This window comes from Dendropsophus ebraccatus, chromosome 10 (assembly GCF_027789765.1).
Source record: "Dendropsophus ebraccatus isolate aDenEbr1 chromosome 10, aDenEbr1.pat, whole genome shotgun sequence".
NCBI lineage: Eukaryota > Metazoa > Chordata > Amphibia > Anura > Hylidae > Dendropsophus > Dendropsophus ebraccatus.
Genome location: NC_091463.1, coordinates 51,698,791 through 51,726,752, shown reverse-complemented (window position 1 = coordinate 51,726,752; position 27,962 = coordinate 51,698,791). Strand labels below are relative to the sequence as shown.

The window sequence follows — 27,962 nt, the reverse complement described above, 5'->3', positions numbered from 1 at the left end:
CAGTAGGAAGAAGGAGAATGTGATTCTGCTATATAGTGAGACCACATCTGGAATACTGTGTCCAGTTCTGGAGACCTCATCTAAAAAAGGATATTAATAAAATAGAATGGGTCCAAAGACAGGCCACAAAAATGGTGGAGGGTGTCAGACATAAACCATATCAGGAAACACATAGGGATTTTAATCTGTATTGTCTGGAGGAAAGAAGGGAAAGGGGGGACATGATTGAAACCTTTAAGTATGGTAAAGGACTAAATAAGGTTCTGGAGGGAAGTGTTTTTAGTAAAAAACTGAGCTCAAGAACAAGTGGACACGGTGAGAGGTTTGTTGGGGGGGAACATCAGAAGCAACATGAGTAAATATTACTTTACTGAAAGAGTAGTAGATACCTGGAACAGACTTCCAGCCGATGTGGTTGGTAAATCTACAATAACAGAATTTAAGCATGCCTGGGATAAACCTATATCTATCCTAAGATGATGATAATGGAAATTCTAAAAGGGCAGACTAGATGGACCCAGTGGTCTTTTTCTGCCGACAATCTTCTATGTTTCTAACATTTCCTGCATGACATATAGTAACTAAAAAGTATGGGAAGATTTGAGATTTTTTTTAACCCCTAGACGACCTAGGGCGTTACAGGTACATCCTGACCTATGAAGCGCGCTCCGGAGAGTGGGGGCAGGCTGCAGCTGCGTTTAAGTGTAAGTGACAGGGGGAGTCCCCTGTCACTTAAGGATCGGGACCCACGTAGTGTGACTGCGGGGGTCCCGATCATTAAAACGGACCGCCGGAGGTCTCTCACCTGCCTCTGCGCGGTCCGATCTGTGATCTGCTCACTAAGCCTGCACAGGCAGGATCAATGAGCAGATCGCCCATCACACTGATCAATACTATGCCTATGGCATAGCAATGATCAGTGTATGAAATCAAACAAATTTATGTAAAAGTCCCCCAAAGGGACTTAAAAAAAAAGTAAAAAACATTATTACACTACCCGAAAGCCCCTCCCCCAGAACATATAAAAACAAATAAATAAACATATACCGTAGAGTGCCTTATTGTCCGATCTATTAAAATATAACAAGTGTCATCACTAACTGTGAACGGCGTAAACGAAAAGAGCGTGAAAAGTGCCAGGATTACCGTTTATAGTTTTTTTTTTTTTTAGTATTTTTTTACATTATATATATATATATAAAAAAGAAAGTTAATAAAGTGATTAAAACGTCCAATCTTCACCAATATGGTATTAATAAACACTAGAGATCATGGCGGAAAAAAATGACACCCCATACAGCCCCATAGGTGAAAAAATAAAACAGTTATAAACGTCACAATAGGCCCATTTAATTAATAATTAATTGCAAAAAAAAAAAAGGATTGCTTTAAAAAACATATATATAACATTAGAAAATATGTGTAAAACTTTATATGGTTGTGTTCGGACTGACCTATAGTGGTGGTATGTCGCTTTTACCATATAGTGCTTTACGTAGACACAGGAACCCCCCAAAAGTTACCATGCTGCATTCTTTTTTACGATTTTACCAATTTATATCTTCATAAATTCCATCATGCATGATATGGTAGAATGAAAGACGCCATTACAAAGTACAACTACTCCTGTAAAAAACAAGCACTTACATGGCCTGTAGATAGAAAACTGAAAGTGCTAGAGCTCTTAGAAGGGGAGGAGGGAAAAAACGAAAACGCAAAAAATGATAGAAGTATATTACAAATCTATATAACTTTCTGACACCAGTTGATTTAAAAGAAAAAGATTTTCGCTGGACAATCCCTTTAACATTACTTGACATATTTTGCAGCCTCCAAACAAAAAGAAAAAGGAAAGAGAAAGATGCACTGCTCTACAAGATAAGCTGGTAGAGGAGGAGAAGAAGCAGTCCGAGCACGTGGCTAGAGTTCTGCAGAGAATGAAACTGGAGAAGGACAATTGGCTTTTGGCACGTAAGTACAAAGAGAACCCCGTAGCAGCCATACCTTCATCTATTGACTTCTCACTGTCCATCTACTTTACACGTACTAGAATTTTATAGGTTCTTGCAGGGCCAAACTAATGGAAAGGTCTTCCTGTAAATAAGCTGATCACTTTTTGTTTTGTACCTTTTTTGAACATTACATCAACGTACACACAAGATAATGGGGGAGATTTATCAAACTGGTGTAAAGTAGAATTGTCTTAGTTGCCCCTAGCAACCAATCAGATTCCACTTTTCATTTTCCAAAGAATCTGTGAGGAGTGAAAGGTGGAATCTGATTGGTTGCTAGGGGCAATAAAGACAATTCTACTTTACACCATGTTTGATAAATCTCTCCTATGTTTTTTAATTCTATTTTGAACTCCAATGTGAAACCACTCCTTTTGTCACAAACCTTCAATTTGTTCGTCTAAAGGGAGTTACTGAAATAATGCTGATATTCTGCTTATAAGCTACCTGTAATGCTAACTTTGTAGATGTATCGACCTAAGGAAAATGTTTCCCTTGGTTAAATAAAATATCAGGAAAAAAAAATTATATGTAAATTCCCGGAGGTATAATCAGTTGGTTGAATGCATTCAGTACCGTGCAGTACACATATTCAGCACTCCTGTTATACATGCAGCTTATATCTCTGACTGTGCTTAGTGTCTGTAAGGTTGGATGATGAATTATAATAGTAGGTCAATGCGTATGCACAAGTGCAAGGTTAAATCTATGCATGGTCAGACATGGCCCAGATATGTGGCCATGTATAGCTACCAGATTACTGCTCCAGCACATACTGACAGTAAGATTGGGGCAGAAAGGTGGAAAAGCTATTCATTCCATTCCCAGAGTTGTGCTTGGTTCCTTCAATCTTGGAAATTCATAGATGTCTTCATATGAGTATGTATACGGTGTCCAGGTTTCTGGGTGCCCACTGACTGGTAATGATTAAAATATGTTGGAATTTAATAATTTTTGCCCTCAGTTTAAAATCTATAAAAATGTTTAATATTTACCTACCTATAATTTTCTAAAAGTATATAGTGCTGCTGCATAAAAGAAGCTCTATACAGCTACATTAACACTAGAATTTCCATGTTAAATGTATAGCTTTTCTGTGTTACATCATTTATCCTGGAAAAAAGTATCAAATGATTGATGGACAGGACAGGCTATAAATAGTTGAACGACAGGGTGCTGACACATGGCTCCCCTGTCAATTCGCTGTTTCTTGCCTGCACTACTGTGGGAAAAGAGGCAGAAGCAGTTGGTTGTGGTCCCTGTGTAGTGGCAGTGCTGGTGTACTCCGGCCTCAGCTCCTAGTCACATCAATAGAACCTGATGCTACAGTACCCTGCTGTTACCGCTACACAGGGACCAGAGCCAACTGCTTGCAGCTCTTTTCCCACTTTAGTGCAGGCACCAAACAGCTGGTCAGCATTGGAGCTGGGTTGATATCCTGTGATAAGCTTAATTGTTTTATCTTGGTCATTCTAGTTTTTTGTGATTTATTTATTTTACTTATTCTATACAGAATTAGGTTTCATATTGTTTGCTTGTGTTTTGGCATCCGTGTGTTCGCCGGACCCAGGCTGTCTTTCTCCTTAGTTATTTTCTTGCTCATTAGATAAACCTGAATGTTTGCACCATACTGCAACTTTTGCTGTTTTTCTGCCAAGGTGTAGGAGCTTGCCTCACAAGATTAATGTAGGATGGGAAGCTTAGGGAGTTGCTTCTTATGAAGTGCTGCGGCTAAGCAAAAAGGGAATGCTTTCTACTCTGATTCAGGGTTTATTCACACCTGTGTAATATGGTTTTATGTGGGAGCAGTATATTTACTACTACTAATGGGATCAGATCCTGTCATGTGGAAGATTTCTATCCTCAAATATGTTTCATGGGTGTTTGCATAACTCAGGTTTAGCTTTATTTCATGTGAGGTTATTTTGACACCAAAGTGCACCCTGGATATATAGACTACATAATCTGAAGATCCATCATACAGTTGAAACCAAAGTAAAAATCTGTAATACCGCCTACATGTGTAATAGCTCTACAAGGGTTCTGTGTCTCAGGATATCAGGATATTGCCCATTTTTCTCTGTCTCCCAACCTGTCCCCGGTTATAAGGCATCTGGCTTCAGGAGAGCGGCAGGCATAACTTTTTATTTAAATTGTGAACAAGTTTTTTTTTTTTAGGCTTTTGAATGTTAAATCTGACATTTGTGGCTGGGGCCGTCATGGAAACAAAATAGTTGGTAACGCAGCTATTTCACAAACAGATAATAATAATGGTGAATCCACAGGAAAGAACAAGTTGCCCTCACTCGTCTAAAAGGAAAAAAGGAAAAACTAATTGTTATGTATTAGTTATGTGACATTCAGAAGTTGAGAGTCCTAGCTGCCCCTTTCGGTACTTTCTATTCATCATCTGTATGCAGGACTGCAGCCCACGGCTGCAGGAGCAACACTGGTTATTAGGGCAAGCATTTTTAATTACTTTGTATTTGTCTTCCTCAGTTTTAGGCAGTGTATATAGCGCATATAGGCAGTGTATAAAGCATATATGTGAAAGAAAAAAAGTGGTGGATACCGACACTCCAGACGTGGGGCTAAAACTTAGCGTTTAATAAATATACATTAAAAAAGGATGTCACTGAACGGACCAACGCGTTTCACGCGACTGCGCTTGATCATGGTCTGAATGTAAGTGAACAGAAGGTTGGTTAAAAACACAAAGCATCCAATTGTATGGAGGTCACGTCCTGGTACGTGGGGGCGGATCCTGGGGCAATGAATAATGTTAACCCTTTTGGATCCAGAATACCTGGTACACTTAGGAAGGGCAGAAACACTATGTATGGGGGTTATTAGAAAATCATAAGTAATGAAATAAAAGGTCATTTTTATAGTTCATCCCCCTAGGTCTGCGTGTGTCTAGGCGGAAGATAGTTTCAGCTTCTCTATGAAGCAAAATCTTGCGCCAATCCCCTCCTCTGTGTGGTTTGCTGACTTTGATTATACCATAGAAACCAAATGTCTCTAAACTGCCACCATGTGCTTCAAGAAAATGTTTTACCGCACCAGAAGAGTTCATGGTGTTGCCCTTTCGTATGCCGGCAATGTGCTCGCTGATGCGGTTTTTCAATTTTCTGATGGTGCAACCGACATATTTGAGGTTACACTGGTTGCACTCAATAATATAGATGACATGGTTGCTTTCACAATTGATAAAGTTAATAATTTCATAAGATTTGGTGTTAGTGCTGTCAGTGTAACGTTTTCTGGTATTAGTGTGAACACATACCTGGCAGCGGTTAAGACCACACCTGAAATTCCCCTTAATGTTGTTGGCGTTACTTGTATTGGGAGCATAATACATACTGGGGGATAAAATATCTCCCAGGGATTTGCCTTTACGTGCTACACATCTGTGGCCTTGCTCTAAAATTTCTGCCAGAGTATCATCCTGTCTTAAAATAGATACATTTTTGTTTAATATCTTTATGATATCAGGATACTCCGGGGAATAGGTGGTAGAAAAGGTGAGAGGATGGGATTCCTTGTTATCCATATTGGCAGGGTTTTTGTTCACACGACCCTGTAACAAGGTGCCCCTGTGTTTGTTATTTACAATTCTCCTGGCTCTTTTGAGGTGGTGCCCAGTGTAGCCCCGGGCACGCAAGCGCTCTGATGCCAGTTCACACTGGATGTTATACTCAGCTGCGTCAGAGCAAGTGCGTTTTACACGGGTAAGTTCACCGACTGGTATAGCTCTGATAGTGTGTTGGGGGTGTTGGCTGGATGCGTGCAGTATGGTGTTGCCAGCTGTGGGTTTCCTGTATATTGATGTACATACCCTAGTGCCTGATGTGGACATAGTGAGATTTATGTCCAAAAATGCCATATTAGTGGGATGGTAATGATGGGTAAAGGAAAGATTTAAATAGTTATTGTTAATGTATGCAATGAAATTTTCAATATTAGTAGAATCTCCCTCCCAAACCAGCAAGAGATCATATATGCTTTAAAAAGCCTCCATTTGGGCAACAACATGATAACCAGTAGTATTAATTTTTTTTATTGTAAGGTTTTTTGTTTTTTTTTTGCTTTTAGGATCTACCAAGAATGAGACTATCACCAAATTTTTACAGCTTTGTATATTTCCACGCTGTGTGTTCTCATCCATTGATGCTGTATACTGTGCACGGTTTGTAGAGCTTGTACACTTGCAGAAAACTCCAAACTTTTCTACACTACTTTGTTATGATAGAGTAAGTATCCTGTCAAGTGTTATCTGTTATCACTGTTAATTTTATCCTTTCTATTATTTCCTCCTTCCAGTGAGCCCCTGTAACACTGTCACTTCAGAAAATATGAGAACTTTAGATTAATCAGGGACTTAAGACTCATTTACACTTGCTGATTATTGGTAACGCACATTCCTAGAAACGCTTATTCACCCAATAATCAGCTTGTGTAAACGGGCCAGAGATCAGCAAACACACTCATCAGCTGAATTGATCTTTTGTGCGGCACTAACATTCACTGTTGTTGGGGGCACGTCTTTCTTTGTGAACAGGGGATGTGCTGCCAATAGCAATGAATCTTAATGTCCACACGAACGATACAGCGATCATTCGTGCTGCCTGGCTACACAATTTATCATGCCTTTTGAAGGCACTGCAAATGAGCTCTGATCTCGCTGATTTGTATCTGTACATGGCTGCTCATATTGGGCCGTGTAAAGGGACCCTCCACTGATTGCTAGATATAGCCAGGAGAAGTGCGTGCAAAGCATGTTCTCTTCCAGCTCTGTCCACATGACATTTTTTTTTGTTATAGTGATCATTGGCAGTGTGAAAAATTAAGACCTCCACCCATTAAAATTTTTAACACGACATCTGTTAATCCATTTCTTTGGCATGTGTCATTGAGAGTTTTAAAATAGCACATGCTTATTAGCATGAAAGACACATCAGACCTTTTTAACCCCTAAACATCATTAGGGGCAATCAAAGGGGGCCGCACGGCGACCCCTCTAAACCGCCGTGATCCCGGGTGCTATCTGCAGCCCGGTACCGCGGCAATTAGCGGGCACAGTCCGATCACCGTGCCTGCTAATTAGCCATTTAAATGCAGCTGTCAAAGTTGACAGCTGAATTTAAAAGGCTGTGTTTCCCATGCCTGGTGGTCTAGTGGGGGAATGCCAATGTAAGCGCTATGGCCTTTTAAGCACAAGGAGGTTAAAACAAAAGTGCAAAAATTGAAATTGGCTATGTCCTAAAGGGGTTAAAGGGTAAATGTCACTACAAGTACCCTTTGACATGTTATTGAACACATCAGGTCTCACTGCCCAGACTGGCTAGGATCAGGAGAAATAGCCGGGGAGAGATCGCAGCAGTGCAATCCACTCCCTGGACGGTCGGACATTCTGTCAATATTTTTCAATGTAAGTCTATCAGAAAATGTTGATGGAATGAGCGGCCAGCTGATCAGAGCCGGTCTTAGCAGTGAGACCCCCCGTGATTAATACGTTTAATATCAAGCCCGATGACACGTCAAGTTATGTAGTGACAGTGCCCATTTATATGCCCTACGAGAAATAGCAGATTATTGAAGTGTTGACGTTTTGGATCTAATCAATCTGGTCTTTTAATATACAGGTCTTCTCAGACATCATTTACACTGTTGCTAGCTGCACAGAAAATGAAGCCAGCCGCTATGGAAGATTTCTTTGTTGTATGCTGGAAACTGTTACCAAGTGGCACAGTGATCGTGCAGTATATGACAAGGTGAGAAAATTACATATAAGCCTTAACTGGAGGGTGATGATCATTTTATATATTAACTGTCCTTTTGTGTGGCCATCTCATTGACTGAACTTAACATTTTTCATATATACATTTTTCATTTATTATTATTATTAATTATTATTATTATTATTATTATTATTATTATTATTATTATTATTATTATTATTATTATTATATTTTTTTTTATAGCTATATAGCCTCCTGGTGGGATTTTAACACTCCAGATGAGAATCTATGCATTCTCAAGCATCTATTGTGTATGTGGAGATCAGAAGGGATTGCTGTTGGCCAAGTGCTTGAAAACCTTCCATTTCCTAACACCATTTAACAGTTTCTTTTAACCAAATCTAGTTATAGAAAGCAATAGATGTGTCCTTCTTAAGGGGGTTTTAAAACGTGACATACTTTGTCCATCTTGTGCTGTTTCCTTGTTTGTACTCGCTGGGAGTGCACTAGATAAGAAGCTGAGCAGGCTTAATGCTGTTCTACATGGCCTGCCCTGAGTTATTGTATTAAAAATAGCTGCGCGCCCTGCGTGTTTACAAATGGAAAACACTATTGGGGATTATAATTACCGGAAAATAGGTCAAATGAATATTAAACTGCTTAAAGAAAGTGATTAAGATAAAGAATGGTGACAGGTTCTCTTTAAGTTGCTGACTAGACATGTCTTGATTCATTTATGGAGTCATATGGAGGTTCCCTGCTTGGTTTTTGCAGTTCACTTTTACATGCTGTACCTTGTATTTGTTTGTTCTCCATAATGTGCCATTTAAAAGCAATGCACTCAGGTCCCTTGTACAGCTGCAGCTAGGTTGGCGCAAATGCAATAGTAAACCTTTAGATAACCAGCGGTTTTTAATATTATAGAAATTAGTAGTATTACAGTATGTTTTAAATCTTAATTCCTTAATATTCAGTAGTTGCCAGAATCTGTTAGAATTAATTACAGCAACATATGTAGCTGTATTTTTGGCTGAGTGTTAGGAGAAGAAATGTTCTGTCAGACTGGATTTGACAGTAGGAGATAGGCCGTTCTGCGCTGCGTACCTTCTTGTGAGAATGCCTCATGTCGGGATTGTGAACTGTTGAGCTTCATCATCAGCTGGAGACAAGTGATTAAAATCCTGGGCCCCACATTTAAATATTCATGCCGCTTCTGACAGGCTGCCGACTACTTGCTAACACATTTTCCAGCCAGATTTTTTGCTGTCACTTCCTGCTGCATGTCAGCCATTCATGTCAATAGTCAGTGAAGCATGGACTTTCGTTCCTCCTATCTTTGTATAGTGGATTTAAAGCTGTGATAGTGTTTCAGGCTTTTTGTATTACAGATTAAGGGAAGAGAAACTCTCTGGACTAGGACAATGAAACCAAGTTTTATAGACATTGGAGTGACAATTGCTGCTCCTCACAGCTGACCATCCTATTATTAATAGGCTTGCCCAGTCATATGTAAATAAAGTTTACTTATCTAAGGCTGTCACTAGGTTTATTCTACCCTATGTGAGGGTCGCTGTTTAAGGGAATTCTAATTCTAAGGGGTTATCCAGTGCTACAAAAACATGGCCTTTTTTCCCCTTCTCTTCTCTCCAGATTGGGTGTGTTTTCAAACTCCATTCCATTGAAGTAAATGGAGCTTTATTGCAAACCACACCTTAATTGGAGAGGAGAGGAGGAAAAGTAGCCATGTTTTTGTAGCGCTGAATAACCCCTTTAAAAGAAAGGGTTCCAGTATTCAGGATCCTGCAGAAGTCCTGCATTACATAGACGACCCATTGATTTAAATGTGCACTATGTAATGCTTCATTTGTTCTCTGCTGGCGCTGCTGAGTCATTGTTGGTTTACAGCCAGTTTTCCCCACAGATTACAGCTGATCTCTAGTGACCCAACAATGAAACATTCTTGTTTAGGAATACGTCTAAGAAGTAAGGATGGTCTAAAGCAGAGAGCACCCTTAAATTATTTTTCATAACTCTGGACAATCCATGGAAAGGAACACATAATAGAAATATGAAGGCTTATAAACATATGCATGCCAAACTTGTGTTTCCGAAAATGTTTTCCATCTATTCTTTATCCCTTTTAGGATTGTGGAAGCTATCCGGGTTTTGTTACTATTCTACGGGCATCCAATTTTGATGGAGGCAACAAGGCGGACCAGTTAGATTATGAGAATTTCCGGCACGTCGTCCACAAATGGCACTATAAGCTAACTAAGGTATTGGTAGCACAAGTAATCTATTGTTAAGAGAACTTCATAAAGTGACATAATAATACCATACTCTTTATTAACACTTACAGTTATAAACATGTAGCTGTGCCTCAGGGTTTGTTTAGTTATATATTCTTTATATTCTTTTGTCTGTAATGTTGTCTATGTATTACTTTGTAGATGTGGTGCCTTAGCCAGTACCTCTAGGCACACTAGAAATCACATTAAAAGTTCATATGGTTGACAGATAAGGAAGGCGCATGTAGGATAGAGCAGGGTAGTATCTGATGAGAGGTGTTCTTTATATATTTCTTGTTTTGCAGGCATCCGTTCACTGTCTTGAGACAGGAGAATATACTCATATCAGGAATATTCTTATTGTGCTGACCAAAATCTTACCTTGGTATCCCAAAGTGCTGAACTTGGGACAGGCCCTGGAACGAAGAGTGCATAAAATCTGTCAAGAGGAGAAAGAAAAAAGACCTGATCTTTATGCATTGGCCATGGGGTAAAATACTAATGAGAGGCAGTCATTGAATATAAAATAAACAATGTGAAAATTTTCTTAGTATTAAATGTAGTAAACACCACACGTAGCGTTGTCCTGGAAGTTAGATACTGTTCCTTTGGAACAGTTGACGGAGATTCAGTAAGAAGACAAATGCCCATTAACTTGTGTATTACTTGTGTCCTTATAGTTGTCAGATACATTTCTTGCAGATATACTCAAGATTTATAACTATGACTTTGATGTGTGAGAACTTGTAGTTAATACGTATGTGTAGACTGCTCATTGTACAAAATGTAGTTCAGTAAGTCTAGGCATTAAAGAAACACTCCTTATTTGTTTTTTTGGGGGGTATTTATTTTTTGCCTTTTATAATGGGCATTCCCCATCACTAGTCATACAGAGCCATTTGTTTTATTCCAGCACAGCTGCATACATGCATTACGTTACAGCCAAAAACACTGCCGAAATGTGGTACATACTTCATATCTTTATAAGACACTTAAATTATAGGTCTAATTACTTGACAATAGGTCTCTTTCTCACCAGCCATATAGATTAGGCTTATCTCAATAGGAAACACTGCCCTGATTATACTCAGCCCACCCCCTTTATGGGAGTGTAGGCAGCATTCAGTGGAGAAATACAAGTCAATATGGCTAAAATTCCATACCTTTCACACCTTACCATACCTTTCACAGATAAGCACATGGCAAACACAAGAAAACACATTATTCTTTTATAATAGCTTATGCTGCGTTATATAGGCAAAAGAAAGAAAAAAAAAGAACTATTCCCAGAGTGCTTCTTTAATGTTACTGTGAGCTGTCTGTCTTTACATAGAAACTTAGCTATAATAGAGTTGTGTGCACTGTAGAGGTGTGGCAGTACTTCACAGGTTAACTGGTGTCTTTGGCTAGCAATTGCCTTGGTGTATTTAATGTGTTGTGCGAATTGCAGCTACTCTGGACAGTTGAAAAGCAGGAAATCATTTATGGTACCTGAAAATGAATTTCATCATAAAGATCCCCCTGCCAGGAACATCATTCCACCCACTGTACAGAATGGACCAGGAGCTGCCAGTCAGTCGGCATCTGTCTTGGTGAATGCAGCAAAACCAGAAGAAACCAGCCCTGAGGATCTCGGTGAGTATTGAGTTATCTTTTTAATAGCTAGCTTACAATGGTAATACTGTGGAACCCCTGTGTTTTAATAGTCATCTATTTAGGATTTTCCTGTCAGTAAGATCCAGGCTATGCCCTATGGTTGCTTTTGTTCTGTTAATGTGAACATACAAAGTTAGGTTAGGTGCACACTTCGGAAAAGCCACATAAACTTGTCGCGGAATCTGCCGTTCGCGGACTGGGGCAGGTGCGCATGTCGAACATGTTCATTCTTTAGACGGTCGACGGAATCCACCTGTGCATAGAATGTAGTCTGGCATGGGCGAAGGCGCGCGCTGCAGCAATGGATTTTACATAGCTTTTTCAAAGTTTGCACATACCCTTAGTCTTGAGCAGGATACCTACTCTGGATGTATGCTTTAATAAGCTTTGGGCCCTTGGTAAACACCCTTTGCTAGGTTTGTACGCTAAAATAAGCGAATTAAAGTGTATCTGTGTATCTTATAAAAAAAATTGAGGGAATTCTCAAGTGTTGATCGGTCAGGGTCTGAGTGTTCTCACCATGACATTAGGAGAACAGACCGGTAGAAGTCCACGCTGCAGTGCGTTCCTTTCCTTGCTCTGTGTCCTTTCTATTTGGATGGGTCCATTGACTTACATTATGCGGCTGTCGCATAACACAGAGCCAGGAGAAAAGGTCATGCGCCGGGACTTCTCCCATCTCGTTCTCTTGATCATTCTTGGTCTGAACCTTGACCAATCAAAACTTTTGACGTGTCTCTGTGACGTGTGAAAAAGTTGTTTTTGTTTTTTGTTTTTTCAACCCCTTCAAGACAGAGCCCTTTGATGCACAAAAGTCCAGGTCAAATTATTGCAATGTTCCTCCCCACCTTCTAAGAGCCATAGCACTTTTGTTTTTCCACCTACAGGGCTGGTTGGGGTGTAATTTTTTTGCGCCATGATCTCTAGTTTTTACTAATATCAAATTGATGTAACAGAAAAATTTTGATCACTTTTTTTTATAATTTTTTTTCCTGATATATAGTGTAAAAAAGTCTGCAATGCTGCCCCCCCCCCCCTTTATTATGGGCAAAGGGGTATATTAAACTTTTATTGGGAGGGAGGTGTATAAGGGGTTTCTTAAAGGGGTAGTGCGGCACTAAGCAATTATTCACAAAATAACACACATTACAACGTTATACAACTTTGTAATGTATGTTATATATGTAAATGGGCCCCCTTTCCAGTGTCTTCCCCTCCCCCCCCCCCCCACAGTAAATCCGGAAGTGTTGTGCATTATACTCTCCTGAATTGGTCGACCCCCGGCCGCCATCTTGTGACAATGATGTAATCTTCGGGAGGCCGGCCTAACTGCTGCAGCCGTCCCTCATGCTGGCCCCCCTCTGCCACGTCTTCAGCTGCTCAGCCACGATTGGCTGAGCTTCGTTATGCTCAGCCAATCGCGGGTGAGCAGCGGAAGATGCAGCAGAGGGGGGCCAGCATGAAGGAGGGCTGGTGCGGTCCTCCCGAAGACTTCGTCATTGTCCCCATGATGGCTGCTGGGGTCGACACGAATCAGGTATGTATTGTGCACTACACTTCCGGGGATGGGGGGGAACACTGGGAAGTGGGCCATTCACTAACATAGCATACATTACAAAGTTGTATTATCCGGCCCCGGACACTGATGTGAGCGGGATCGCTCTCACTGCATCGGGAAGCCCCTGTAGTCAGGAACGTATATATACATTCCTACTGCACTGGGTATGTGCCGTAGGAATGTAAATATACAGATTAACTGAATAGAGAACCTGTCCTTAACCCCTTCCCGTCAGCAATTTCAGAATGCTTCTGCTTTCAGTGAAACAAGCCAAACCCTCTCTTTCAATGATTAGCACAGTCTCTTGACAATTAAATTGAAAACCCAGATCTGAATATTACAGCATATTTATGTACTGTATAAACTGTTGGTGAATAACTTTTATTCTTTTTTTTTTCTCCTTTTTTTTCATTCTGAAGAAAAATTAAAAGAAAAATCTCAAAATACACTGAAAGTTGTTACCAAAGCTGCAAACACAACACCCAAAGTCATTGCAAATAATGGAAGTAGCTCTTCTAATAGGTGTGTATATTTATTCTTTTAGAATTATAGTGTAACTTTGCCTATCAATGTATACCCTTCCAATGAATAGATTTTCTGTGTTTCATCTTTACAATTTATTTGTTTAGGTTATACATTTAACCCCTTAGTGACCGCCATGCTGCCTTTTCACGGCGGCCACTAATGGGCTTTATTCCGATGCGTACGCCTTTTAACGGCGGGCGCATCGGAATAAATTACCGCCCGGCGGCGGCTGCAGGACGGGTGATCAGTGACCGCTGACACCCTCCTGTAACTGCCCGGAGCGGAGAATTCTCCGCTCCGGGCAGTTTAACCCGTTAAATGCTGCTGTCAAACCATGACAGCGGCATTTAACGGGTCCTGGTGGATCCCGGACGGCGCCGCAGGTCCACTTACATGATCGCGATGTCCCGCGGCGCCGTCCGGGGTCCCGATGTCTCCATGGTGATCCCGGGGTCCTAATGAAGGTCCCCGGGGTCACCATGGAGATGCCTGATGCTGACAGGGGTGGCCGTGGCTATTGCCTGTCAGCATGAGGCATGATACAATACATTGCAGTACATCAGGTACTGCAATGTATTGTATCAATGATCTAAGTATTTTACACTAGTGTACAGTAATGTACACTAGTGTAAAAGTAAAAAAAGTGAAAAAAAGAGTGCACCAAACACAACACAGCCCCCCCAGCCCCCCCAATAATAAAGATGCATTACATTCCCCATACACTATAAAACATTACATAAAAGTAATCAAAAACACAAATCCTATACATATTTGGTATCGTTACGTCCGTAACAACTTAATCTATAAAACTATATCAATAATTATATCGCACGACACACGCTGTAAAAAAAAAAAAAGAAAAAAACTACCAGAATAGCTGTATTTTATCAATCCACTTCAGAAAATACATCATAAAAGAGATCAAAAAGTCATATACATATAAAACTTGGTATCAGTAGAAACTACAGATCTTCCTGCAAAAAATAAGCCCAAAACCAGCTCTGTCGCGCAAAAGATGCGAACGCTATGGATCTTGCAATGCAGCGACCATTTTTTGTGGGTTTTTGCTAGGAAGATAGTTTCTATTGCGCCAAAGCCGTAATAGTTAAAAAAAAAAACTATACAAATGTGGTATCGCCGTAACCGTAGCGACCCAGAGAATACATGTATTATGTTATTAGTAACCGCCGATACGGATTTTTACGGCGAACACTATTGGGCTCTATTCTGCTGCCATCAGCTCTTTATTGCGATGGTGCAGAATAGTGCAGCGGCGCCGGTAATGCCCGCAGCCCCCTCCTCTCAGCTATCGGAGGTCGCTGAGGGGTTGGGGCAGAGTGTGGGGTCAGTCCCGGCAAGTCCCCTCACCGGCGATCGCCGTTATTATCAGTATAACGGCGGCCACCGGTAACAGACATTGCCAGTGCAGCTGAACGCTTTCATCTCTTCTCACCGTGAATCCACAGTGAGAGGAGATGAGAACATGTCCCCCCCCCCCCCCCCCCCCCCCCCCCCCTGTCCCCAGAATTAACCCTAGTGACCTGTTCACTGACCCTCCCCTCCCAGGGCGGCCATCTGATCCAAGATGGCCGCCGCCATCACTGTGAACAGACTCTGGATTACTTGTGACCACCCGAGGTTGCCCGTTGCGACCACCCCAGGTTGCCCGTTGCGACCACCCCAGGTTGCCCGTTGCGACCCCAGTTAGTCAGTAAACACCACCAGATTGCCCGTCACCACCCCATACAGCCAGTAACCACCCCAGATTGCCCATAAACACCCCGATATTGTCTATTACCACCCCAGATAACCAGTAAACCCCCACATATTGCCTGTAACTAAAATGACACTCCTTCTCTTCTGAGCCCTGCTGTGTGCCCACACAGTGGTTTATGCCCACATATGGGGTACCGTTCTACTCAGGAGGACCTGCGTTACATATATTGGGGTGAGTTTTCTCCCGTTTCTCGTGAAATTGAGAAATTTCAAACTAAACAAACATCATATTGGAAAAATTCTATTTTTTCATTTTTACTGTCTTCTTTTGAATACTTTCCTCTAATACCTGTGGGGTCAAAATGGTCACCACACCCCAAGATGTATTCTTTGAGGGGTGTACTTTCCAAAATGGGGTGACTTTTTGGGGGGTACTATTCTGCTGTCACTACAGGAGCTCTGCAAACGCACCTGGCGCTCAGAAACTTCTTCAGCAAAATCTGCATTGAAAAAGCTAATTGGCGCTCCTTTCCTTCTGAGCCCTCCTGTGTGCCCATACAGTGGTTTACGCCCACATATGGGGTACCATTGTACTCAGGAGAACCTGCGTTACAAAATTTGGGGTGCATTTTCTCTCATGTTTATTATGAAAATGAGATACTTTAATCTTAACAAATATATTATTGGAAAATTTCTATTTGCCATTTTTTTCCGCCTTAATTGTGAATACTTTCCTCCAGCCCCTGTAGGGTTAAAATGCTCATTATACCCCTAGATTAATTCTTTAAGGTGTCTAGTTTCCAAAATGGGGTCACTTATGGGGGTTTTCAGTATACAAGCCTCCTAAATCAACTTAAAAAAAAGAACTGGTCCCTAAAAAAATCAGTTTTGGAAATTTCATGATAATTTGCTGATACATTTCTAAGCCCTGTAACACCCTAAAAAAGTGAAATATGTTTACAAAATGAAGCCAGAATAAAGAGGACATATTGATAATGTGACTTACTAACCTATTTTTGTCATGTGCCTTCTTTTTTTTTTTTTTTTTTTTTTTAGAAGCAAAGAATTTCAACGCTCGTAAAGTGCAAAATTTTCAAATTTGTCATTATATTTTGATGTTTTTCACAAAAAACACACAAGACAGTGACCAAATTTTGCCACTAATATAAAGTACCATATGTTACGAAAAAACAGTCTCAGAATCGCTAGCATATGTTAAAGCATCACTATAAGCGCATAAAGTGAGACAGGTCAGATTTTGAAAAATGAGCCTGGTCATTAAGGCCCAAACAGGCTTGGTCCCTAAGGGGTTAAAGGGAATATCCAGTTTATTTTAAAAAGCAGAATAGCAAACTACGCTATACACTCCTTGCGTAGTTTCACTTTATGGAACATATGGAATAACACATCAGAATATAATGGTTTATGGTCAGTTGATCCCGACCTAAAGACCACTATTGCATAAAAAACATTTATAGAGCTCTTCTATGGGTATCATATCTACACTGTTCTGCACTACCTGTGGTGTCTCATAGTCTGTCTTCAGAATTGGATTTTTTGATAGCTGTGGGTTTATAGAATGCCCTTAAATTGTCTCACAGCGATCCCGTAAGAACGTAAAGAACATGTGTCTGATTTTGTCTGCTGCACCATAAACTGGTAGCCAAGCTAGTTAGTTAATATAGTACTATAGATCGGACAGGGCGGCTTTACATTACATTATTGGCCAGCTAATGTTCACGTCTGCTATTTTTCTACAGCAAAATTGTTAAAGAAAAGGAAGACAAAGATAAAGTGGGGAAGGAAAAGGAGAAAGATAAAAAGGAGAAAACTCCAGCTGCTCCACAAGAGACCAAGGCACCAGGCAAGGATGGAAAGGATAAAGTAAAGGAAGATCGGGCAAATAAAGATGAAAAGCTGCGAGATGTCAAGGAGAAAACGCCAAAATCTGAGAAAGAGAAGGAGAAAGCGAAGAAGGAAGAAAAATCTCAGAAGGAAGAAAAATCTAAGTCTGCTCTGACAAGCACTGAATCAAAACTGGCTGCAGAGAAGGAGAAAGAAAAGGAGCCCTCTCGGGAGAGAGATCTTTTTAAGGAATCTAAATTGAAAGAAGGTTCCAAGGGAGGAGATAAAACCGCTGTTGCTGGGTCCTTGAAGTCCCCTGTTCCCAGATCGGAGACCTCTGAGCCTGAAAGGGGTAGGTTCTGCTGTTCTAGCTTAGAAATTGATACAATTAAACAAGGCACTAAACAGATACTGCAGTGCAGTGCATCAAAACATCGCGTTTAACCATGAAGCTCGATGTTTACTATTGTCTTGTAAAATTACATCAGCCAGTGTTTCATAAATGTTTCAGACTACGGTTTTACTCAAAGCCCAGATTGTGGCATACAGCTGTCCCTCAACACCGTCTGGGAGTAGTTTCAATTTATAGAACATATGGAATAACTTATCAGAATAAAATGATTTATGGTCAGTTGCTTCCGAGCTCAAGACCACTACTGCATAAAAAACATTCATAGAGCTCTTCTATGGGTATCATATCTACACTGTACTGCAATCCAGTGTTATCTTTGCCTGGTCTCCCTGAGATCAGTGATCTGTTTCCCGTACCACTAATAACTGGTTCAAGTAAGGAGATCCCCAGAAAGCAATGGATTTTGTCAATGCGAGCACTCCTGGGTAGAATGTGGTGTTACATAACAGCCATTAATATGAATGGAAGTCTTAAAGTGACTGTACCACCAGGCCCAGGCTGAAGCTGACCCACCCTTAGTGAGAAGAAACCCCAGCCCCTCCATGATGTGACTCCATTAGAATCAATGGAACCCTATCATAGAGCTGCTAGGGTTTCCTCCCACTAAGGGCCTGCCTCCAGTGCTTCAGCCTGGGCCTGGTGGTACAGTCACTCTCCTTAATGGTCTTGCTCCTTAATGAGACTAGAACCATCCTTTCTTTCTTTCTTTCTTTCTTTCTATCTGTCTAGCTATAAATTTATCGAAGTTTTATGTAAATATTTTAGGGACCCTTGTTATATTTGCACTTTCCCTATAGTCACCAGGCCATTATTTCATTAACTGGTGTTAATACTGTTTTCTTTCCTTTTTCTTTTTAGAACAAAAACGTCGTAAAATTGATACGCATTCTTCCCCATCACATTCCTCAGCAGTAAAGGTTAGTATAGCATGAGGAAGCCTGTATCCATATTAGGCTCACCTGTGTGGAATACAAGAGTCCGTCTTCCTTCAAGTTGGGTGCCAATTTTCCACTGGAAGTCGCTGGAGGTTTTTTCTTTCCATTATTTTTGTGTTGATATTTTGTATTTTGAAATTCCGATGAAATCTGCCCTGTTTGGACTATTTTTCTATAAAGTATTTTTCTAAAAAATGGCAGATAAAAAGCAAAATCTTCAAGGACCTAGCAGTCATATTTTTGTAAATAGTGTGAAGAAAGCTTGTGCTAAAGTGCCTGAATATTACTAAGCAGTCTGTGTATGTGTAAGAGCCTGAGATGGCTTCAAGCAAATCAGCATCAAGATGATTCCAGGAGAGTATTTTTTTCTTTTTTTTCCCCTCTGCACTGGTTTCTATTTTTGTGGGAGAATTTTCTACTGAAGATTTCCTGGATCCTGTGGGAATATTGAGTTGCCTCCTGAATTCCTCAGGCGATGCAAGCTACATTTTGCCGAAATGTGCCTTTTAAGAAGAAGTCGTGAAAGGTTTCACAGTAAAGCCTGATGATCGAACCTGCAGTAGTTGTGTAATTTCAGCATGCAGCTTCGGTTAGATGTATCCTGGAAAGCTTACCTTAATAATCCTGTTACGTGTCGGTCTCTACATTTCAATTGAAGGCAGTTGTTGCTGTGGCAGCTATGTGATCGTCACACAAACCCAAGAGAAACCCATTTTGGCCTTCAAGTTGCTGCCGTGGGCATAGCCTGCAGTGAAGACTAGTCATTGCTATACCCATGCATCATTTTTTTTTTTTTTTTTTAATACTGAATTACAAAACCGCTTCCCCCCCCCCCCCCAGTGTCTGTGATGACCATCAAAACTGTAAGTCCCTTACTTCTACCCATGAAGCGCTTGGATTACCGAGATGTGCCTTGCTACGATCAATGGATTTTCATCAAATTTTTTGTTTTCCTTTTTTTTTTTTCTTCTTTTTTTCTTTTTCCTTTTCTCATATTTTGGTAAGGTAATATGACACACCAGAATATATTCTGATTATGAAAAGGACTGTGCTGCACAAAATAATGTCATAGTGCACATTTCATTTCACTTTTGCCCTCTTATTTTTTTCCCCCCTCCCTTATATCTTTTAGAGCTAAAATGTTAAAAAAAAAAAAAAAAAAAAAGTTTTTGCTTGGCTCTTAAATGTGCAGTTTATTTTTATTTTTTTTCTTGTGAGATTTCAGCACCCCTTTTAGTTCTATTTTGCTAAATTAATGAATATCCGTTTAACATGTAGCAGTTTCCATGTTGATTTTCTTTATTCAGTGTTAACAGCATCAAAAGATTTATTCCCCCCTCCTCAAAGGAGTAGCTGTATTTTCTCAAGGTCACAACCAAGGGTCTCCTTACTGACAACAATCCAGCTCACGTGTCATCTCCATTCATTTTCTACAGGACAACCTCAATGACTTTAAGGACTCTTCAACAAAGGTTTGAGTTCCTTTCATCATTGTTGTCATTTATCAAACTGTTGTTTGCAATGCATCAAATTATATTTTGCATGTATAACATATTTGTGCCATCTGGATTTGGTGTGATTTACTGTAAGACTATCTGATAAATATTAAATAATGCTGAGCAATTAATCTGATGGGAGTTGTCAGCAGTTGTAGCTTACAAAGAACATGATCTATTCTTCTGTGTAGTGTCATTGTGCCGATGATTTAACTCGCATAACATTGAACTGTAGGAGCCTAATGTGATCGGCATATTCTAGAAACACTGCCAGAAAAAAGAAAAAAAAAAAAAACTTTTGACCAGATGGCTTAAAGAAAATGTGTAACTTTGTGTAATTTTTTTTTTTGTTAGCTGTTTCAAGTGTATTCCAGCAATCCTATTTTTTCCCCCTTAAGTGTATCTGTCATTATAACTTTCAAAATGTTAATCAACAGTAGATGTGAAATAAAGCAAGTTTGCAATATACATTAATTATTTTTTGTTGTTATGCTGTAAAATAAAGCTGAACTTATCAGAAATTCAGGTCCAGTCTCCTGAAGACAGATTTTCTGACTTGTGCTGGTTGGGAAAAAAAACACACTAAACACAGGAATTTAGGCCAGTACAGAGAGTCACAGCTCAATGTGTCCATCAGTCACATGACTACCTTCTCTGTCAGTGTGCAGATGGCCTAGGAAACACTGCACTTCCTGTGTTCTGCCTGTTTTTTTCCCCTCAAAGAGTAAGAAAACAGGAAGTGCCATGTTTTCAATGTTAAAAAAGAATGTATGTATATGGCAAACTTGCTTTATATGACATCTACTGTTGATTTTAGATTTTGAAAGTTATAATGACAGGGACACTTTAAATGTGGCTCATAGTGCTATAAAATAATACAAATACTCTCCTGCCGTGATTCTACAATCTCCGCTGCTTCTTGGCCCTACTGATGTGCTGTCCCTTCAGGAGCAGCCAGTCAATTACATTAGCGTTTTCACCTTAGGCAGTAACTGGCTGCGCAAGCAGTTCCCGTGAGACAGCAATTTACCAGGAAGCAGTAGGAGTTGGGAGCCATAGGAACACCAGTGCAATGAATGGGGGCAGGTGAGTAGCATTTTTTTTTTTAATAATTATATTTACAGCACCCTGAGTCAAAAAAAAAACAAACCTAACATCACAAAATCAAGCAAATAATATGCTATCTGGTGCTTTAAACCAATATTTTCCGTCAGTCGTTTTTTTTCTTATCCGAGACATTCATATTGCCTGAGTGCTAAGAATATTTGGTGGTGTGCTTTACAGCAGTACCATGTAATGCTGCCTGTGCTGAGAAGTGATCTCTATAGAACAGAATGAGTCTGTTCATTATAAGGGTTAGTGGTCACATTTTTTACGTATTGACTTCTGAGTGTATTGAGGGCAGGGAGAGTCTAGTAGCAGCCCATACATTTGCTTTGAAAATTCTTTACTGGTATTGTGCCTAGGCTAGACAACCACCCATAGTTTGGTTATTTTATAAAGTGTACTGTATGTATGTACCCTATAAATAACTGTTTTTAAAAAGGGAATTCCACCCAAGGGCTAAAAAATGTTTTTCTCCCAAACCTAACTGGTCTTACTCACCATTCCCCTTGAGTATTTTGAGCTGTCTCTTATCTTTTTAGCTGCCGCTGTTCCTGAGCTACAAGTTTTTCTAAAAGCTGGTCATATCCAAGATGGGGGCAGCCACAAAACTACATTTCTCAGAATGCATTGCACCTCATAGCCAACTGACTAGTATCTGCCTCATCTAGTAGTATCTTCCCATTGCTGGCTCAATCTGCTTTAGTTTTACACTGTAAACAAAACATAAATTTATCTGTTATCCAGAGGGGGTTGGGGGCTTGGGTCAGGTCCCTTAACCCCTTAAGGACAGAGCCTGAAATGGCCTTAATGACAGAGACAAATTTTATGAATATGACCAGTGTCACTTTATTCATTAATAACTTCGGGATGCTTTTACCTATCCGGCTGATTCTGAGATTGTTTTCTCGTGACATATTGTACTTTACATTTCTGGTAAATTGGAGTCGATACTCATAACAAATCTTTATGAAAAAAACCCAAATAATGTGAAAAAATGCATTTTTCCAACTTTGAAACTTTTTTGCGTATACAGAAAGTGGTTATACCACATAAATTATATATTAAATAGCATTAGCAACATGTCTACTTTATGTTGGCGGCATTTATTAAACTATCTTTCATTTTTTTAGACAATAGGAAGCTTAAAACATTAGCAGCAAATTTCCAAATTTTCAGTAAAATTTCAAAATCAGATATTTTCAGGGACCTGTTCAGGTTTAAAGTGTATTTGAGGGGCCTGTATGTTAGAAAGCCCCACAAAGCACCCCATTTCAGAAACTGCACCCCCCAAACTCTGCAAAAGCATATCCAGAAAGTGTTTTAATCCTTTAGGGGAGTCACAGAAATAAAAGCTAAGTGTGTAAGGAATTTGAAAATTTTAATTTTCTGTGCAGAGATTTTATTGTAATCCAATATTTTTCATAATTATAAACCTATTACCAGAGAAATGCACCCCAATAATTATTGCCCCGTTTCTGCAGTTTATAGAAATACCCCATATGTGACCCTATTGCGCTATTTGACGCAACCACAAGCCTCAGATATAAAGGAGCGCCTAGTGAATTTCAACGCCTCCGTTATATTTGGTCATTTCTGACTGTACCACTTCAGGTTGGCAGAGGCTCTGGGGTGCCAAAACCTAAAAAACACCCCTAAAGGGACACCATTTAGAAAACTACACCCCTCAAGGAATGTAACAAGGGGTGCGGTGAGCATTTGGACCCCACAGGTGCTTCACAGATTTTCCGAACAATATGGCGTGAAAAAAGAAAAATTTATTTTTTACACTAAAACGTTGTTCTAGCCTTCAATTTTTCATTTTCTTAAAGGGATAAGAGGCAAAAAAAAGACAAAAAAATGTGTAGCGCAGTTTCTCCCGAGTACAGAAATACCCCACATGTGGCGATAGAGTGCCAAGGGGGCGCAGGACGAGCCTCCAAAGGGAAGGAGCGCCAATTGGCTTTTGGAAGCTGAATTTCACTGAAAAGGATTTCAAGGGCCATGTCGCATTTACAGAGCCCTCGTGCTGCCAAGACACTGGAAACCCCGCACAAGTGACTCCATTCTGGAAACTACACCCCTCAAGGAATCTAACAAGGGGTTCAGTAAGCATATGGACCCCACTGGTGACGGGCACAAATGTGGAACAATGTGACGTGAAAGGGAAAAATTTCATTTTTTCACTTTCATGGCACAAATGTGCCCGTCATCAAGGGGTCCATATCCTCACTGCACCCCTTGTTAGATTCCTTGAGGGGTGCAGTTTCCAGAATGGGGTCACTTGTGGGGGGTTTCCAGTGTTTTGGCAGCACGAGGGCTCTGTAAATGCGACATGGCGTTCATCATCCATTCTAGCCAAATCCAACCTCCAAAATCCAAATGGCGCTCCTTCCCTTCGGAGGCTTGCCCTGCGCCCACATGGCGCTTTATGTCCACATGTGGGGTATTTTCGGACTCGGGGGGAAATTGCTCTACACATATTGTGTTTTTTTCTCTTTTAACCCCTTGTGAAAATGATAAATTCAAGGCTAAACCAACATTATAGTGTAAAAAATGTAATATTTCATTTTCACGCCACATTGTTCCACATTTGTGTCCGTCACCAGTGGGGTCCATATGCTCACTACACCCCTTGTTACATTCCTTGAGGGGTGCAGTTTCCATAATGGGGTCACTTGTGGGGGGTTTCAACTGTCTTGGCAACACAGGGGCCTTTTGAATGCAACATGGCCCCTCGAAATCCATTCCGTCCAAATCCAGCCTTCAAAAACCAAATGGCGCTCCTTCCCTTCGGAGGCTTACCCTGCACCCGCATGGCGCTTTATGTCCACATGTGGGGTATTTCCGTACTCGGGGGCAATTGCTCTACACATTAAATGTTTTTTTTTTATCTTTTAACCCCTTGTGAAAATGAAAAAATCATGACAAGATTAATGATTTAGAGTAAAAATTTTACAAAAATTACACTAAATGTTGGTCTAGCCTTGATTTTTTTCCATTTCCACAAGGGGTTAAAAAAGAAAATGAACACAAAACGTGTAGGGTAATTTCCCCTGAGTACGAAAATACCCCACATGTGGGCATAATGTGCCATATGGGCACAGGGCAAGTCACCAAAGGGACAGAGCGCCATTTAGAGGCTGGAATGGAGGATGGAGGCCATGTCGCAATTACAAAGCTCCTGTGCTGCCAGGACAGTAGAAACCCCCGACAAGTGACCCCATTCTGGAAACTACACCCCATAAGGAATCTATCAAGGGGTGCAGTGAGCATATGGACCCCACTGGTGACGGGCACTTACGTAGAACATGTGCCGAGAAAATAAAAAATACAATTTTTTTCATTTTCACGTCCCAAATGTGGCCGTCACCAGGGGGCCATATCCCTGCCCCCCTTGTTAGATTCCTTATGGGGTGTAGTTTCCAGAATGGGGTCACTTGTGGGTGGTTTCTACTGTCCTGGCAGCACAGAGGGTTTATAATTGCATCATGGCATCCTCTAATGGGAATGGCGGCCATACCTACTTAGCTAGGGAAAAGGGACAATTCTAATTTATTTGGGGGTATTAGGCCAATTATTAGTTTATAAGGTTGGAAATGACAGGTGTCCATCAAATTCAACCTGTGTTGATCCAGAGGAAGGTAAAAAACCCTCATGAGGCAGACGACAGTAGCCTCATCACAGGGGAAAAATTCCTTCCCGACTCCATAATGGCAATCAGAATAATCCCTGGATCAACGTGACCCCTGAAATAGGAATAAGGGACAGAATTTAGATAATGTAGAACCCCAATGACATGTGGTGCGCCTTGGAGCGATCCAGTATGCAGAGGCCGAGGTGATCAGGACAGGTGTCACACTGGAAAATGGTGTCCTTCCTGATCCCCCTGTTACGCCACACTCTGCACTTCTTCTGGGGTCTCCTGTTTTCCAGTGTGGGGGAGTTACGCCACACTCTGCACTTCTTCTGGGGTCTCCTGTTTTCCAGTGTGGGGGACGTCACCTGGAAAATGTTGTCCTGGTGCGATACGGGGTCCCTCATATCCAGAAGCGCTGGGTCCGCTCCATGGCTGCTAAATATTAGGGCGCTATTACTACTTCTGATATTTTCTTATTGTGCCGCAAGCTACAGTAGCTCAGGCAGCGAGGGACCGGAAGAGGGGGTGCTGGTATAAAAGTTATCCCCGTACAGGTGGTGACCTTTATCCAGCAGTGAGAAGATCAGTTCCCGGACGATCTCCCCACTAACTCGGAGGATGGGGGGGGGGAGGGGGCATCTGGGGGCTGGATTCGGGTGTCCCTTCCTACATACACTCTAAGGGTACGTGCACACTGCGGAATCGCGACAGATAACCCTTCGTGCATTCCGCAGTTGGCACCCACCGGCGGACTGATGCAGGCGCACGTCTCCACACGTGTCATAGACTCCATTCTATGCACGGGCGGATTCCGCTCTCCGTCCAACGTATTCATTCTTTGGATGGACGACGGAATCCGCCCGTGCATAGAATGGAGTCTATGACACTGGTAGAGACATGCGCCCGCATCAGTCCGCCGGCGGGTGCCAGCTGCGGAATGCACAAAGGGTTATCCTTCGCCATTCCGCAGTATGCACGTACCCTAAATCTGTAAGTGTACCCTGAGGTACCCTCACAGAGTTTGGAGAATTTCACACCATACCGTCATCTCTTATTGGGACAGTACTGGCGGAAAAGACGTGTCTGGGGGGCAGCGTACGCTACGCTACCCCCCAGACACGTCACAGGATGATGAGGAGGATGAGGATGAATGGAGGAAAGAAGGATCCCCCCCCATTCATCCTCACTGGCTGTTTCGGTGTCGGAGGCAATAATAACGTATGCGTCCGACACCGAAAACACCCTGGGGGCCATCTTTATACGGGGATTGGTATATGGGGTATGTAGTGGTGTAGTGTCAAACTTTATTCAATGTAGTGTGGTGTAATGTAGTGTTTTTTACATGTTTTTTTACAGTAAGTATAAAAAAAAAACCTACGCCAACAAAGGAGTTGCTGATAAATGCCGCACTTATGTGCGGCACTTATTAGCAGACTGTGGCAGTAGAATATAGAAAAAAAACACCCTACGCCAAAAAGGAGGAGTTGCTGATTAGCAGCGCACTTTCGTGCGATGCTGATCAACACTCAGCGGCGATAGGGTGCGGAAAATAGAAAAAAAAAAAAATTTGAAGAAAATTTTTTTTTTTTTTTTCTACATTCTGAACATCCCTGTAGCTGCTAAGTGTATTACACATATCAGCCGCTAGAGGGCAGCAGAGCGCAAAATACGGAAAAAGCCGACGCTGGAGCCGAAAATAGCTGAGAGAAGCCGAACGTGACGTCACGGAAGAAGCCGAAGACCCGAACGAAGGCGAGGACGCTGCGAACCCGGAAGACGCCGATCAGGAGCCCGGGACAGGTGAGTAATGTACAAATACCTGCTCTGGACCCCTCGGCTACCTAGCTGAGGGGTCCAGGGCAGGTATTTACTATTTTGTGGGACTCTGATCGCCGTCAACGGCCGGCCGTTCACGGCGATCGGGCCGGTGGCATCGGCGATCCTCGGACAGCACCGACCGCCGCTATTGGCTGATCTGAATTGATCAGCCTATAGCGGCGATCGTATGCACGGGGGGTGTTAACCACCCCCCGTGCCGTGAAGCTAAGATGGCCTGCTATGATTTATAGCAGGCCATCTTCCCCGACCGCTGTGTGTGAACACGCAGCGATCGGGGAAACATCGGGCGTAAATTTACGCCCTGATGCGCCAAGTACCAGGGCGCGAGGTCGTAAGTTTACGCCCGATGTCGTTAAGGGGTTAAGCGTATCCTCTCTATAGTGCACTTAATGAAATAAAGCAGGCTTCATTGTAGTGAATGGGTTAGAGATGAGGTGTTACAGTTTGCCTGGCGACAGAAGAGCCCAATGTCATGTGACTTTAGTCTCAGAAGGGAGGGTGAGGACAGAGGACCTGAGACCATGTGGACCAGGCAGTGAGAATTTTCTGCAGCTTCAGGCTATGTTCACACTACGTATATGTCCGGCCGCATATTTTTCGCGGCCGGACATATACGTGTAAAACTCCGGCCCGGGATTTACGCAAGTTGCGGCCGGCTACGTACGGTCCCCGAACTTACGCCCGGAATCTACGTACGCTTCCCAAGCGGCGTACGTAGCAATCTGACAGCGGTCTTTTACTTGGATATCTTCGCCTAGCCCCGGACACCCCACAGAACCTTTCAGGTCGGCAAATCAAAGTGTAAAAATGAAGAAATCACCACTCCGTACGGGACCGCATGTTACGCTACGGGCGTAAGTAACAGCATTTCCATCCCGAAACAATGGTCTGGTTCATTTTTTTTACGGCGCCGCATACGATCCGGGCGTAAGTTCTTACGTAGTGTGAACTGTGCAGCTGTAGATCCTATACTTTCCATTGTACGCAAACTATGTAAATCTCCGGCCGCTTATTCACGGAGCGCGCTACGTCCGGAAACTTACGTAGTGTGAACATAGCCTCAAGGTGTAAATCAGGATGTGATGCAGATATGTGATCAGGATGTGATGCATGACCAATTCATGCGATAGAAACCTGTTACAAACAAGCTTAGATTATATGTTGGGATTGAACAGGGTTAAATTTTATTAAGTGG

At 41.6% G+C, this 27,962-nt stretch overlaps 1 protein-coding gene across 1 annotated transcript in view; it reads left to right on the top strand.

Moving 5' to 3' along the window:
• Positions 1–27,962, top strand: part of THOC2 (THO complex subunit 2) — a 105,598-nt gene that overhangs the window by 53,357 nt on the left and 24,279 nt on the right. Inside the window, exons 24-33 of the mRNA XM_069986777.1 lie at positions 1,830–1,971; positions 6,108–6,265; positions 7,658–7,786; positions 9,898–10,029; positions 10,347–10,531; positions 11,492–11,676; positions 13,675–13,777; positions 17,257–17,693; positions 18,612–18,670; positions 20,125–20,160. Coding sequence (XP_069842878.1) covers positions 1,830–1,971; positions 6,108–6,265; positions 7,658–7,786; positions 9,898–10,029; positions 10,347–10,531; positions 11,492–11,676; positions 13,675–13,777; positions 17,257–17,693; positions 18,612–18,670; positions 20,125–20,160 — 1,566 coding nt within the window. The remainder of the gene's footprint in view (positions 1–1,829; positions 1,972–6,107; positions 6,266–7,657; positions 7,787–9,897; positions 10,030–10,346; positions 10,532–11,491; positions 11,677–13,674; positions 13,778–17,256; positions 17,694–18,611; positions 18,671–20,124; positions 20,161–27,962) is intronic.